The 14,145-nt window shown below is 42.2% G+C and overlaps 1 protein-coding gene across 17 annotated transcripts in view; it reads left to right on the top strand.

Annotated features, from left to right (window-relative positions):
* The window catches only part of LOC143039867 (mesoderm induction early response protein 1), a 120,959-nt gene that overhangs the window by 87,461 nt on the left and 19,353 nt on the right, over positions 1-14,145 (top strand). For all 17 annotated transcript variants that reach the window (XM_076210155.1, XM_076210144.1, XM_076210143.1 and 14 more), the window contains one exon: positions 10,854-11,059. In XM_076210155.1, coding sequence (XP_076066270.1) covers positions 10,854-11,059 — 206 coding nt within the window. The remainder of the gene's footprint in view (positions 1-10,853; positions 11,060-14,145) is intronic.

The raw sequence follows: 14,145 nt of genomic DNA on the forward strand, positions 1-14,145 counted from the left end.
CACTTTTCAATTCTCCAAGGCACTTACTTGCTTCTCTCAATCTACATTCTACCTCCACCTCCACTCCTCTCTTTCCTGCCACATTCATACCCAAGTATCTAAAACTATCTACTTCTAGTCTCTCTTGCTTAATCCCTGGCCCATTACCCTTGTGTTAAGCTCTCGCACCATCCCATCCATGTATAAATTGAACAGCCAAGGTGACATAACACATCCCTGACGAAGCACCTTTACCTCAAACCACTCACTCTCTCCATTTCTAATTCCAACACAAGCTCTACTACTCTTCTAAAAACTCTTGACTGTTATTAACCCCTTCCATACGGTGCCGCACACGTAGGCGTCATGGACTTAGATCTCGGTGGCAGCAGCCAATGCCAGCCGTACGACGTGTCGTAATAATACTCGCATCATAAAATATAGTCACCGCTTATATCGATCGTTCTCTCTTCACCCGTGAATTTTGATAACCATAGAAAATGCGATTACAAAAGAATTAGAAAGAATGTCATTATGGAGGGCCGACTACAATAAATATAATCAAGACGCCGATATGGCAGCCTCGCGAATACACTCGCTCCCCATGACGCCTACGTGTGCGGCACCGTATGGAAGGGGTTAACAGGTTTCCTCCTATCCCATATATCTGCAATACCTCCCGCAGTGCCTTCCTGTCAACCCTGTCATAAGCCTTTTCCAAATGCATAATGGTCCAAAAACCATCCTTACCTTTTCCCTAAGCTTTCTGACATATCTGCTTTACCACAAAAATCTAATCCACACAACCCCTACCTGTCCTAAACCCACATTGTTCCTCACCAGTTCCCTCGGTTTCTCTCCTAATCCTCTCAATGAAGACTCCTATAGGCTTTCCCAACTACACTTAATAAGCTAATCCCTCTGAAACTACTACACTCACACTTGTCCTATTTTCCCTTGTAAAGTGGAACTATACATGCAATCCTCCAGTCCTCTGGCACTCTACTCTCTTTTAGACAAACATTAATCAAAATCACCTGCCAGTCCACCATCATTGTACCTCCCTTTTTTAGACACTGTATGACACCCAGGGCAGTGGACAAGGTGCAGGGATGACCCGTCATCCAGGAGGTGCTAAGATAAGAGGGAGGGTGGAGGGGCTGTGGAGTGTATTTAGAGATGGAATGGGTGGGAATGACTTTATGCCTTTTCCTTTTTGGCTACCTCCCTTGCAAGGGGGAAAGCTTTGGTATATGTATGTATGTATGCATGACACCCATCCAACCCAGGTGCCTTACTTGCTGTCATCATTTGAATAACTGCTTTCATCTTATCTTTCCTTATTTCTCTTCCATTTTCCTCATTCATCACTATCATTTTCTTTGTGCTTCCCACTGCAACTACCTTTCCCTCCCCTATACTTCTTCACATTTAGCAACTCCCTAAGATACTCTGCCCATCTTCCTATTACTGCCATCTCTTCCATTATCATCTCTCCATCTGCACCTTTTACCTTTTCTTCTCTACTTGATTCACCGCCATTTCCTCTTTCAATTTCTTTCCAAAATATCTTTTTCTTTCAAAACTTTGTCATACTCTTACCCCATTTCACATCTGCTCTCCTCTTTGCCTCCTTTATCTTATGCTTTACTTCTCTTTTTTTTTTTTTTTTTTTTTTTTTTTTGTACCTCTCATATGATTCGTCCTATTTCATACCCAATCTGCAAATGCTCACTTCTCTTGTACAACCTTCTTTGCTTCATTATCCCACCACCCACTACCCTTCCTTTAATTTCCTCCCATCCGTCTTGTCCCACACACCAACTTTGCACACCATGTGACTTCCTCCATGAACCATCCCCATTCCTCCATTCTTAGTTCTATTCAGTCGTTCACTCCCACTCTTCTGTCAGCTTCTTGTAAGAACATAAGAATGGAGACTACAAGAGACCATAAGGCCTACACTAGGCAGTTCCATGTCCATTACCACCAGTCATCCCCATCCATAAAATTGTCTAACCATTTCTTAAAATAACTTGTGGTTTAAGAGCTCACTAGATGTTTACTTAGTATATTTCATTCATTGACCACCCTATAAATAAACCAATTCTTGCCTATTTCCTTCTTAAATCCAAATTTGTCCAATTTAAATCCATTACTGCAAGTCCTGTCCTGTTTTAATATGATGACCTTGTTTGTGTTACCCTATGATCCACTTAAACACCTCTATTAGATCACCCCACACACTGTGTCTTTCCAGAAAGTGTAAGTTAAGGTGCCTAACCCTGTCTTTGTAAGGTAAATTTCTGATCCCATGTATCATTTCGGTCATTCACTGTTGTACTGATCCTAGTAAATTGATGTCCATTCTATTGGATGGAGACCAAGACTGTACCACAAGGATGGGTCTAACACTAGAGTTTGATAATTACCTCTGCACTACTATTTGTAACCATCCTAGCAATGAAACCTAATGCTCTGTTAGCTTTAATCCTGGTACTAATGCACTGTTTCCTGTTATTTAAGGTCAGGACTCACTAGAGCTCCCAAGTCCCTCTTGCACTTGGTTTTCTCTAAAAATGTGTTATCTAGGCTTTATCTGTTTTCAGGGTTGTGTAGCCTTATGTTTAACACTCACTTTGAGATATTTAAGTGCATTTGTCATTTCACCACGACAGGAACAATTTGTTAAAATCCTCCTACAGAATCTTGGTGTTATCTCCTGACTTAATTAGTTGTTCTATTTTAGCATTGTCTGCAAACTTACTAACATCACTATTAATCCCATTGTCCAAGTCGTTTATGTACATAATGAACAATAAGTGATCCAAAACCGAGCCCTGGGGAACTCCACTAGAAGCACTCCCCCATTTGGATTTTACACCATATATAGTGACCCACTGTTTTCTGTCATTGATCTAAGCTCCAATCCATTCTAACACTTTTCCTCCTATGCAATGGGCTTTGATTTTATGTAGTAGTTTCTGGTGTTGCACCTTGTTGAATGCTTTGCAAAAGTCAAGGTAAATCAGTATAACTATCATTGTTATCTGACTTATATACTTTATTGTAAAAAGATAAAAGATTAGTCACTCATGATTTAACCTTAGAGAACCATGCTGTGAGTCATGAATCAAATTATATCACTCAATGTGATCTCTGAGTCAATTAACTATTACACTGGGTAACAATTTTTTTTTTTTTTAATCGTCCAGGGTTTTCCAGCGGAATTAGACTAATTGTGATGCTCTGAGTCCGAAAATGCCCTTGGTTTTTCTCAATCAGGTCAGGATTGTTCGCTACAGACATTTAAGAAAAAAACGATTTTTCGTCCAAAAACCCAATTTCTGCGGATCATAAAAATTCGGTTTTTCCGTTTTCCTGGGGAAATAAAAGTCAATGTATCCAAATTCATTCATTTTTTATATACTCGATTACATTTGATAAGCTTAATACATGTACATGAGCGTTACGTGACACAAAAGTTCGGAGTTCACGGCGTAAATCGCCGTTTCCTCGAATTCCGTGTGTGAGCAGCTGCTGGGTTGTCTCTCTTCAGCGACCAGCAGTAGTCCGCGAGCATGACTGCGTCCCACCTCCCCTGGTACCTCTCCTCCATTTGACGCATGTCCTGATGGAACCTTTCTCCCTGCTCGTCGCTGACCGCACCAAGGTTTTCAGGAAACTTCTCCATGTGTGAGAACAGGAAATGCATCTTTATACTCATCAAACACCCGAGGATTTGGAAGTTCTTTATCATGCTGTTGATGAGTGTGGCGTGGTTTGCTGCCTTCTTGTTCCCCAGGAAGTTGTTCACCACCTGCACAAACGACCTCCAGGCGGTGCACTCTAGCGTGTTCATGGAGTTTTCGAACTCTGTGTCCTTGATGAGCTGCCGTATCTGTGGGCCATCGAAAATGCCGGCCTTCAGCTTCTCAATGGTCACTCCAGGGAAGGCTCGCCACAGGTAGTTGAAGCACCTCCCATCCTTGTCCAGAGCACGCGTGAACTGTTTCATTAACCCAAGCTTGATGTGAAGCGGTGGGAACAAAATCTTTTCCCGGTCAACAAGAGGTTCATTTATGATGTTGCTCGCCCCAGGTACTAACTGCTCTCGTGCCGGCCACTCTTTCTTCACATAGTGCTGGGCTCTGTCTCGACTGTCCCACTTACATATAAAGCATGGATACTTTGTGTACCCGGACTGCTGACCAAGTAGAAAGTTCACCATCTTAAGGTCGACGCAGATGAGCCATTGGTGCTGCTCATATTGGATTTTGTCGAGCACGTACTTGACTGCTTCATATTTCTCTTTGAGAGTTGTGGAGTGCGCAAGAGGAATTGAGGCGAACTCGTTCCCGTTGTGGATGAGCACACTCTTCAAAGAGCGCTTGCTACTGTCTATGAAGAGTCGCCAATCTCTCGGATCATATTGAGGAGCGCCGAGTTTAACAAGAAGACCGGCGACATCTCGGCAGTACACGAGGTCTTCCTCCTGGCAGAAGTAGCCCATGTAGTCCTGATGCCTTCTACGAAAGAACGTGATACGCGCGTCCTCGCCGAGTAGATTTTTCTCTTTGAGTCTGGAGGCCAACAGCTCGGCGGAAGTCTTCGACAAGCTGAGATCCCGAACCAGATCATTAAGCTCACATTGTGAAAAGGGCTGCGGACCATCTTGTGTTTCATACTCTTCTTCTGTATCTCCTCCCTTATATGCAGTGGTGACCTCGTCGTCACTGTCAGGAAACTCTCTGCACGCTGGTACAGGAAGTTCTTCGCAGTGAGCAACTGGACGGCGGGCAGATGGAAGGTCGGGGTACTGGAGGCTGCTCCGATTCTTCCGGTTGATGCCAGTAGTATTGATGGCGCAGAAGTAACAATCCGATTCATGGTCAGACGGCTCCCTCCAAACCATCGGAATCCCAAACTTCAGTGAAGTTTTCGTGCCCTTCGTCCACCGCCGGAGGTATTCCACGCACGTCATGCACACCGTGTGCGGTGCCCAGGACTTATCTTGGTCACCCAGCTTGACTTGAAAGTAAGCCTGGTATGCGCGCTTCACAAAGCTTGTGATGCTCTTCCTGTGCATTGACAGCGTGTATTCTCCGCAAATGTAGCAGAAAATGTCAGGATTATTCCTGCATGACCGTCGCGCCGAAGCCATTATCAATACCCTGAAAAGAAAGAAATAAGTCAATTAGTCAATTTCAAACAGAAACACACCAGAAGCAACCATTTATATATGAATAATTCGCTATATTCTTCAAGAAAAATAGGATTGAACTCAAAACCCTTCAAATTATCATATGTATAGCTCGTCAGGTAGGCCTATGGCTGTATCTCAAAAAGTTGACCTGATTGAGCAAAACCAATGTGATATTCGGACTCAGAACACCAAAATTAGTCTAAATCAGCTGAGAAACCCCTGACGATTTTTTGGCTGTTACCCAGTGTTATTGATTCAAGCATTTTATATATAGCTGATGTCAAACTGATTGGCCTGTAGTTGCATATAAGCAATTTATCTCCCTTTTTGAAAACAGAAACAGTGTTTCCCTGCCCCTAAGCAATAAGCACAAAACCAGTGTCTACCAACTTATGAGGGTTGCAGATTTCAAATTTACACTCTTTAAGCACTCTCAGAAATTTTTTGTCTGGAGCTGGGGATTTTGTAGCAGTCTTTCAATCTGCTTGACTACTACTTTACTAATGCTGATATTAGTCTATTTTTCTTCATCCTCACTGAAAATTTGATCACAGTCAGGTACTTTATCTAACCTCTCCTTAATAAACACCGAGAGAAAATATTTGTTAAATGCCTCACTCATTTTTTCCTCCTATTCTATCATGACATTTTCATCATTTTTAATTGGGCCTATCCTTTATTTTTTGTTCTGTAGAATTGAAAGAAGCCCGTTGGGATGGATCTCGATTGTCTAGCAAAATTTTCTTTCTCATTCAAGCAGTTTACTCTAAGCACCTCCCTACCATCTGTCCTTTTCCCCTTCTCCATCTATCCTCCATTCTCAACTTACCTTCCACCAAAAAATTATCTCATATTTCTCCATTCTCTCCCCTTAGAACATGTACATCCAAAACTCTTCCCACTATTCTCTTGGTTAACACTATGATGTCCATTAACACCCTAACTACCGTCCAACACCCTCTCCCATTTATGCTTATGCATGACTTTCTTCCTAAACACTGTATTTGGTATCATTAACTCTCTAGACATATTTCCACCATCAACTGCATGATTTTTTCTTGGAACTCCACTCTTCCCAACCACTCTGTCTGTTGGTTCATCTCCTACCCTAGCATTAAGATCTCCCAATACCACTACATTGACATATCTCCCTAAATCCTCTATGCACTTATTTAAATTTGTCCAAAACATCTCTGTTTCCTCTACACTCTTCTCACTACCAGGCCCATATACATACACATGCATATACCAAAGGCTTTTTCCCCCTTACACGGGGGGTAGCCAAAAGAAAAAAAAAAAAAGGCATAGAAGTCACTCCCACCCATTTCATTTCCCATATATTCCACTCCCCTCCACTCTCCTCCCTCCCTCCTATCTTGGCCCTTCCTGGATGATGGGTCATCCTTGCATCCTGTCCACTGCCCTGGGTCAGAAGCAGTGTCACAAGGCCCATATGCACCTATAAAAACCCACATCTCCATAGTTTCACCTTCGTCCACATTAACTGTGATGAAACCTCCTTCCACTCCACCACACGCTTACCTATCTCTTCACTTACTAGTATAGCCACTCCTTCTCTCCCTTGTCCTCTCTTCATTCCTGACACCCAGCTACACTCCCAAACTCAAGTTCTCTCCTGCCTTTCAACTTAGTTTCACTCATTGCCAACACAAATGTACTGCCTATCTCTTCCCTTTTACTCTCATCTGTACCACATCCACACATTAAAAGATCTAAACCTTAGAATTTTGTTTGGAAAACTCCCAGACCTGCTTATGCCTTTGACTTTTTTTTTTAGGAACGTCCCCTTTCGGGCTTTAGAGAGAAGTATGTGTAGTCCTATCCCCATCCCATTTTTGTCACCTTTTATGATTCAAGTGGGAACACTCGATGGCAGTATAGTATTCTTCTCCCCCCACCACAGGGCTCGGCAAAAAAAAAAAAAAGGAAATGAACATTCAGAGAAGTGGTACAGGACAGTATCAAGTGGTGGAACTGTATAATGTAGGGAGAGTCACAGTACAATAAAATGGTGGAAAAAATTCACACAAACGCTGTTGTGATGAATCTTTAGGTGGAAATCAAACCATGCAGATCTGAATGCACCCATAATACTAAGATACAAAATTGAGGCATCTTGCTACTAATAGTACTGATTGGCTAACTCTCCCAGCCTCCTCAATTTCCCAAGGGGAACAGTGTTTGGTCCAATTTTTATGGCAAGTTTTTGCTGTTTACTTGTGGCTGCTGAAGATTGTTTGCAGGACAATCAAGCCCCAAGACAGTGGCCAAGTGGCTCTTTGCAAGGCAAAGCACCCAGTGATGGAAATCATGCAGACTACTAGGCCAGAGAACTGTCGATCACATCATTAAAAGATTTAGTGAGGGAGGCAAGTTGTTTCTTACTGTAATCAATATGAAGTCAGGAAGGCCCATTAGGATCTCCCAAAGGACAATGGCTGTCATCAGTAGGCAAGTACAGTCAGCGCCATCAGAATTGGAGTGCATCATTTTCTACCCCTGTCACTTATTCTCACACAAAAAACAAGAATAGTCTTCATATTGTGTACTCTCTAACTTCGAGTATTTGGTGTATCCTCTCTTATCCTCCCTCAACAAGACCTGAGGCAACTGGGAACAGAGAAGGTGAAGTTTTGGAGGATGTACAGAGAGAATTTAGCCCAGATGTTATGAAGGGTGGCAACAAGTTTTGGCACACTTGATGTGTCATGCTTCCTCACTGGGCTTTCATCAAAGCCCACACATTTTCAATTGGAGGACAGGCAGGACTGTTGGATGGCCAAGCTTTTATATATATTCAATTCCCACAAAATCCAGCCAACCAATTACCAATTTTACTGTGTAAGCAGGTGGCTTGTCCTGGTGGTACATTTCTCTTTGACAGGTGTTGAAGCAGTCCTCAAGATGGTCTGCCAAGAGCTCCAGGTTCCTCTCCTTGTTGTCTGTAACATTTGTTAAGATCACTAGCTTTCCAACACTGTGGTACCCATAAGCACCCCCAGACCATAACTGAGTCAGGGTGTTTGACACTCCCCCTCGCTGTTCCTGGGGGGAGTTGGGGTCTTCATCACTGGCATACCCCTATCTTCCCTCCTCGGTTGCTAGTGATGATAAAGGTGGCCTCGTCAAAACATAACACTTTCTTCCACTTGTCCTGATCCCAGGCAAGGTATTTCAGGCAAAAATTAATTAAATTCTTCTTTTGCCTAGTTTTAATCCCCCCCCCCTTTTTTTTTTTTTTTTTTTTTCCTTCTTCTTCTTCAAGGTGTGCAGTACTTATGCCCAAGATCATTGTGGAGGTGAAACTGCATGAGGGTGCATCCTAGGATGAGATGGATGGGGCAAAAAGGGCATTACAAAAGAGAGGAATGTCTGTTGAGGAAGGACGAGAGAGGACAGAAGATAGGGGTGAATGGAGAAGAGTTGTGTATGGATGATGCTGTGATGCATGAAGGGGAGTGGGTAGGGGGATGAGGGTGAGGAAGGGGACAGAGAGGGGGGGGTCGCCGAATTAATAAAGCGGCCTTACTGTGGATGTGCTGTGTCTTGCAACACTGCTTCTGACCCAGGGCAGTGGATGGGATGCAGGGATGATCCATCATCCAGGAGGTGCCAAGACGAGAGGGAGGGAAGAAGGTGGAGGGGAATGGAATGGGTGGGAATGGTTTCTATGCCTTTTTCATTTTGGTTACCCCCTGTGTAAGGGGGAAAAAAGCCTTTGGTATCTGTATGTATGAAACTGCATGGTCCGTAGAGACACACTGGCCAGCAGTCAAAGGTTTTTGTGTTTTAATTCTTATGCAGAAATATGAGGTTTCCTCTCTATTTGGCACTGTAGGACCTTCAAGATCCTGGGCAAAGTCTTACGAACTCCTGACCTTTTTCTTGGGAGCACTAGGACAATGCCATGGCAACACTTGGCCCACCTCTGTACAGAATGCTTGAAATTTCATTATTAGACTTTCCCCCATTACCAGGACAGCAGTATTTACCATTGCATCCTTCTATAAGTCCTTTCTCAATCCTATTGCTCAATTATGAACACAATAGTGCAAAGGGTTAAAGGAGAGAAAATACATGATTGGTAGAGGCCAGTGGTACTGATCTACTCAAGGCTGTATGATGTCATTGGTCTTGCTAGCACATACCTAGCTTTGGCACTTCAATTTTCCAGGTGTATTTGAACCTCTGTTTTAGGGTGTGAGATCTCACCATCAGAATTGGTGGGAGGCATGATGCACAAATTCTAGTGGTGCTGACTGTAAATGTGAACCCTTGCTTGATGGCCCTGGGGATATCTGTTGTGGCCTTCCGGACTTCAGCTTGGTTACAGAAAGAAACTACCAGCCTCCCTCAAGAAATCTTTTGATAATGCAGTAGACAGTTCTCTGGCCTAGTCTGGTTGTATGCATGATTTCTGTCTCTATGTACTTTGCCTTGTAAAGAGCACCAATTGTCAAACATCTTGGGGCTTAGTTGTCCTTTAGACCATCTTTGTTGGGCACCTTTAACACAAAAACAATAACAATAAAAACTTGCCATAAAAAACAGACTGAATGTTGGTCCCCATGGTTTGGTGAGGGATACCTCAGGGAAGTATGGAGGTGTGGGAGAGTTAGCCAGTCAGTGATGAGCATTAGTGGAGAGATGCCAGATAGTGCCACAGGACTCAGTTTTGCACTAGATGAGCTTAGGCAGGGTTTGATTGTAGAAGTGGAAGGAGCTAGGAAAATGGCTATGATGGAAAAGAAAATAATCAAGTACAATGAGCATTGAAAATATGAAAGCTGGTAAGGCACCTGGTATTGATGGATGTCATGTAGAGTCTGGGAAAGAAAGGAATGGCTATAGTAGAGTAGCTGATAAGCTTGTTTACTGTGTGCCTAAGGAGGGGAGGATGCTGGAGGACTGGAAGAGTGCCTGTATAACTTCGTTTTACCAAGGAAATGGGGACAAATATGAATACAGTTTTGGAGGTATCAGTATGTTGAGTGTTTTTGGAAAGGCATATGGGAGTGTTTTTATTGAGAGGATTAGGAGAGGAACAGAGGGAGTAATTGGCTAGAAACAGTGGGTTTAGAAAAGGTAGAGGATGCATAGGTCAAATTTTTGTGGTGGGGCAGATATGTGAGATGTTTTGAGTAGTAGAGCTTGTGTTAGGGTTGGAAATGGTGATAGGGAGTGGTTCGAGGTGCAAAGATGGGGTGGTATGGGAGATGGATGCAAGTGTAGAGGTTTGGAGACGATTGGAGGGAAGTTGGAGGTGATCCAGTTGTTGTTTGCTAATGACATAGTACTTGTGGTTGGGTCAGAGGAGGTTCAGATAGCTAGTGATGGAGTTTGGAAAATTATATTATCAGAGGAAGTTGAAAGTAAGGTGGTGAGATGCACAAAAGATGAGCCTTTTGTATTATCTTTAGTTTTGATGCTGTAATTTTCTCCACTTGAAATAGAATTAATATAGGGGGAAGAAAGGTGCATTTATCATGTAAACATGTCATAAGCTCCACTATTCACTAGTAATACGTATGATAGAACATACCATATGTACTTTCAAATCCACAGTATATATATACATAGATATATGTGTGTGTGTATAATGAAAACTAATAACATGTAACTTATGAATTTAATTTGGTCACCACAGCGGGGTCTAGACAACAGAGTGAGGATGAAGAGGACGAAGATGGAGAGTACTCGGGGGAGGAGGAGGAGGATTGGAGAAAAACTATTATGATTGGTGCAGCATACCAAGCCCAAGTGCCAGAGGGATTGCAAGTCTATGGTGCTACCCCACCCTATGAAAATGAAGATAAATTGTTATGGGAACCTGGAAAACTTACTCCAAAGCAGGTATGAAACATTTTCCGCCATCCACATTTCTGTACTTAAAATATTCATGTAGGTGTTATCAAGAAGAAGGGCCTTTTGGTATATCTGTGTACAATGTATTTTAAAGGTTTAAGTTACTTGAACCATTTATATTTTCGTATCCATCCATGCTGTCAATCAGTCTGTCGTAATCAACCCACAACCTCCAGGAAACTAGCATCCATGCATGTGCAATTGACTACATGCAGTGTTGTGTGGGGAAAACAGTGAATGAGTAGGTTACTAAGTAACTACTTTATTCAGTGATTGATACACAGTGGTGTGTGAATAAGCTAAAGGGAATCGCTTGGCATAGCTGCCAACAGGGCATGTCTTTTGTCTCACAGGGCATGTGATGTTGCCAAGTGTTAACCTGGGTCATCTACAAATCTACCTAGCAGCTCTGCATTTTGGGCATAGTTATGTGTGTGTGATATTGGCATGCTACCAACAGCTACATCCCTGCAAAAATAATTGCATTAGGTGTGCATTTGTTAGGGTTATCCATCCCTGTGTGGCACTGGCACTTACCTGGTATACAGAACCATCATACATATTTGGCTGTCTTAAAGGGCTGTTGTTCTAGCTACATCTCTTCTGCCTTTACAGCTTATTAGGTCTTCACATGTCATGCTATGCTATACTCCATTGCATTGTACACTATGCCACATGCACACACACAGGCCCATGATAGAAAACACAAGAAGATAAAATTTAATATCTAGTTTTGTTTACATCACAAACCGTTGTCTTTCATTGCTAATTAATGATTTTGAAGACCACACCCAAAAAGGTAAGTCCATTAGAAAAACTAAGCTATGTAGTACATACACATACCAAAGGCTTTTCCCCTTTACAAGGGAGGTAGCAAAAAAACATACATACACATACCAAAGGCTTTTTTCCCCCTTATAAGGGAGGTAGCCAAAAAATAAAAGGCATAAGAACCACTCCTATCCATTCCATCCCCATCACACTCCACTCCCCTCCACCCTCTTCCCTCCCTCTTATCTTGGCACCTCCTAGATGACGAGTCATCCAGGCATCTCGCCCACTGCCCTGGGTCAGAAGCAGTGTCACCAAACACACCACATCCAATGCAAGGTCGCTTCATTAAATCGGCGACCCTTCCTCTCCATCCTTTCATGCAGAAAAGGAGAAGACTGGGAGAAATCCCTTCGGGCTGCGTCAAATTATTTCTCACACATACTCCCTCACCCCCCATTCCCCACCTATAACACCTCATGCACCACACATGATCTTACAAAAAACTTTTGGTAAGTTACCACACAAGAAACTAATAAGAAAAATAGAATCAATAGATGGCATTGGAGGTGAATTATTAGAATGGATGGAGGACTTCCTGACTGGGAGAAAAATGAGGGTAGTAATTAGATGGGAAGAAATGATAAGTGGTGCTCCACAGGGGTCGGTGCTGGCTCCAATCATGTTTGCCATATATATAGGGCGTCGTTACTTGGGGTCGGTGCTGGCTCCAATCATGTTTGCCATATATATAGGGCGTCATTACTTGGGGTCGGTGCTGGCTCCAATCATGTTTGCCATATATATAGGGTGTTGTTACTTGCGGTGAAGGTCAAGGGGATGGTGGTTTGAATCCTACCACCGGTGAAGTTGAACCAAGGGAATGGTTCATTAAATTCCATGCTACAAAGTCCTCTGTAAGGGGCACTGTAATAGCCTTCCATTGGGAGGAGTTTGTGACATTAAACCATATCTCATAAATGACATGGATAAAGGAGTTGAATGTTTTATGAATTTCTTCGCAGATGATGCAAAAATACTAAAGAAAGTAAGAACAGAGGAGGACTGTGATTCATTACAATCAGACCTGGACAAAATCTGGAAATGGACTCAAAAGTGGGTAGTGCACTTCAATATCAAGAAATGTAGTATAATGGAGTTTGGAAAAAGTAAAAACAGAATTTCAAAAAATTATAAAATTGGTTAAGAAATCAAAAAAGTGTACGGAGACATGACACCAGGTAAACACACAAACAAAATAGTCAGAGAAACCTTCAACCCATTAATGTCGGTAAAAGTGGCATTTGACTATTTGGATGAAGAAATGATTAAAAAAATATTAGTTATATTGATTAGACCAAAGCTGGAGTATGCAGCAACACTATGGACACCCAGTACTAAAAAGATAAGGAAATTAGAAAGAATACAGAGAGCAATGACAAAGTTGGCACCAGCTCTTTTCAAATTAACATACGAACAAAGATTATTCAAATTGGAACTACAACACCGGAGCTGAAAAGAGAAAGAGGTGATCTACTGACTATAGAATCATGAAAGGAATGGAAATCCTTGATAGGAATGATTTACTAAAAATGGCAATGGAAAAACAAGAAGTCATGAAAAGAAACTCAAAAAGGATAACTAAAAAAAAAAAAAAAAAGCTTCCCACACAGAGTGCTGGATGTCTGGAATAACTTAGATAAAGAAACAGTGTGTACAAATACTATTCAAGATTTTAAGAAAAAAATTGATGCTGAAAGATACAAAGATGGGTCACCATGAGCATAGCTCTCTTCCCGTATAATACAACTAGGTAAATATACAACCATTCTCCATTCACCCGTCTTCTGTCCTCTCCCATCCTTCCTCAACATACATTCCCCTCTTTCCCAATGTCGCTTTTACCCCATCCATCCATCTCATCCTAGGCCACCCCCTCATGTTTACTCCTACCACATCTGCCTTCCACACCCCTTTTACTAGTCTCTCTTCATTCATTCTTTCCATGTGTCCAAACTATCTCAATACTCTTTCATCAACCCTATCTCCCAACTCCCTTTCCACTATCATACTTCTCAGGCATTTGCATGAAGAAATAGTGTGTGCAAACACAATACAAGAATTTAAGAACAAACTTGATCTTGCGAGAAACAAAAACGGGTCACCACGAGCATAGCTCCCCTACCCATATAATACAACTAGGTAAATACAGAAACGGGTCACCATGAGCATAGCTCCCCTACCTGTATAATACAACTAGGTGAATAAATTAAAACTCCTCCTCTCTCATGTTCCATGTTTCT

Source organism: Oratosquilla oratoria, chromosome 27 (assembly GCF_046742065.1).
Source record: "Oratosquilla oratoria isolate Oo_2021 chromosome 27, ASM4674206v1, whole genome shotgun sequence".
NCBI lineage: Eukaryota > Metazoa > Arthropoda > Malacostraca > Stomatopoda > Squillidae > Oratosquilla > Oratosquilla oratoria.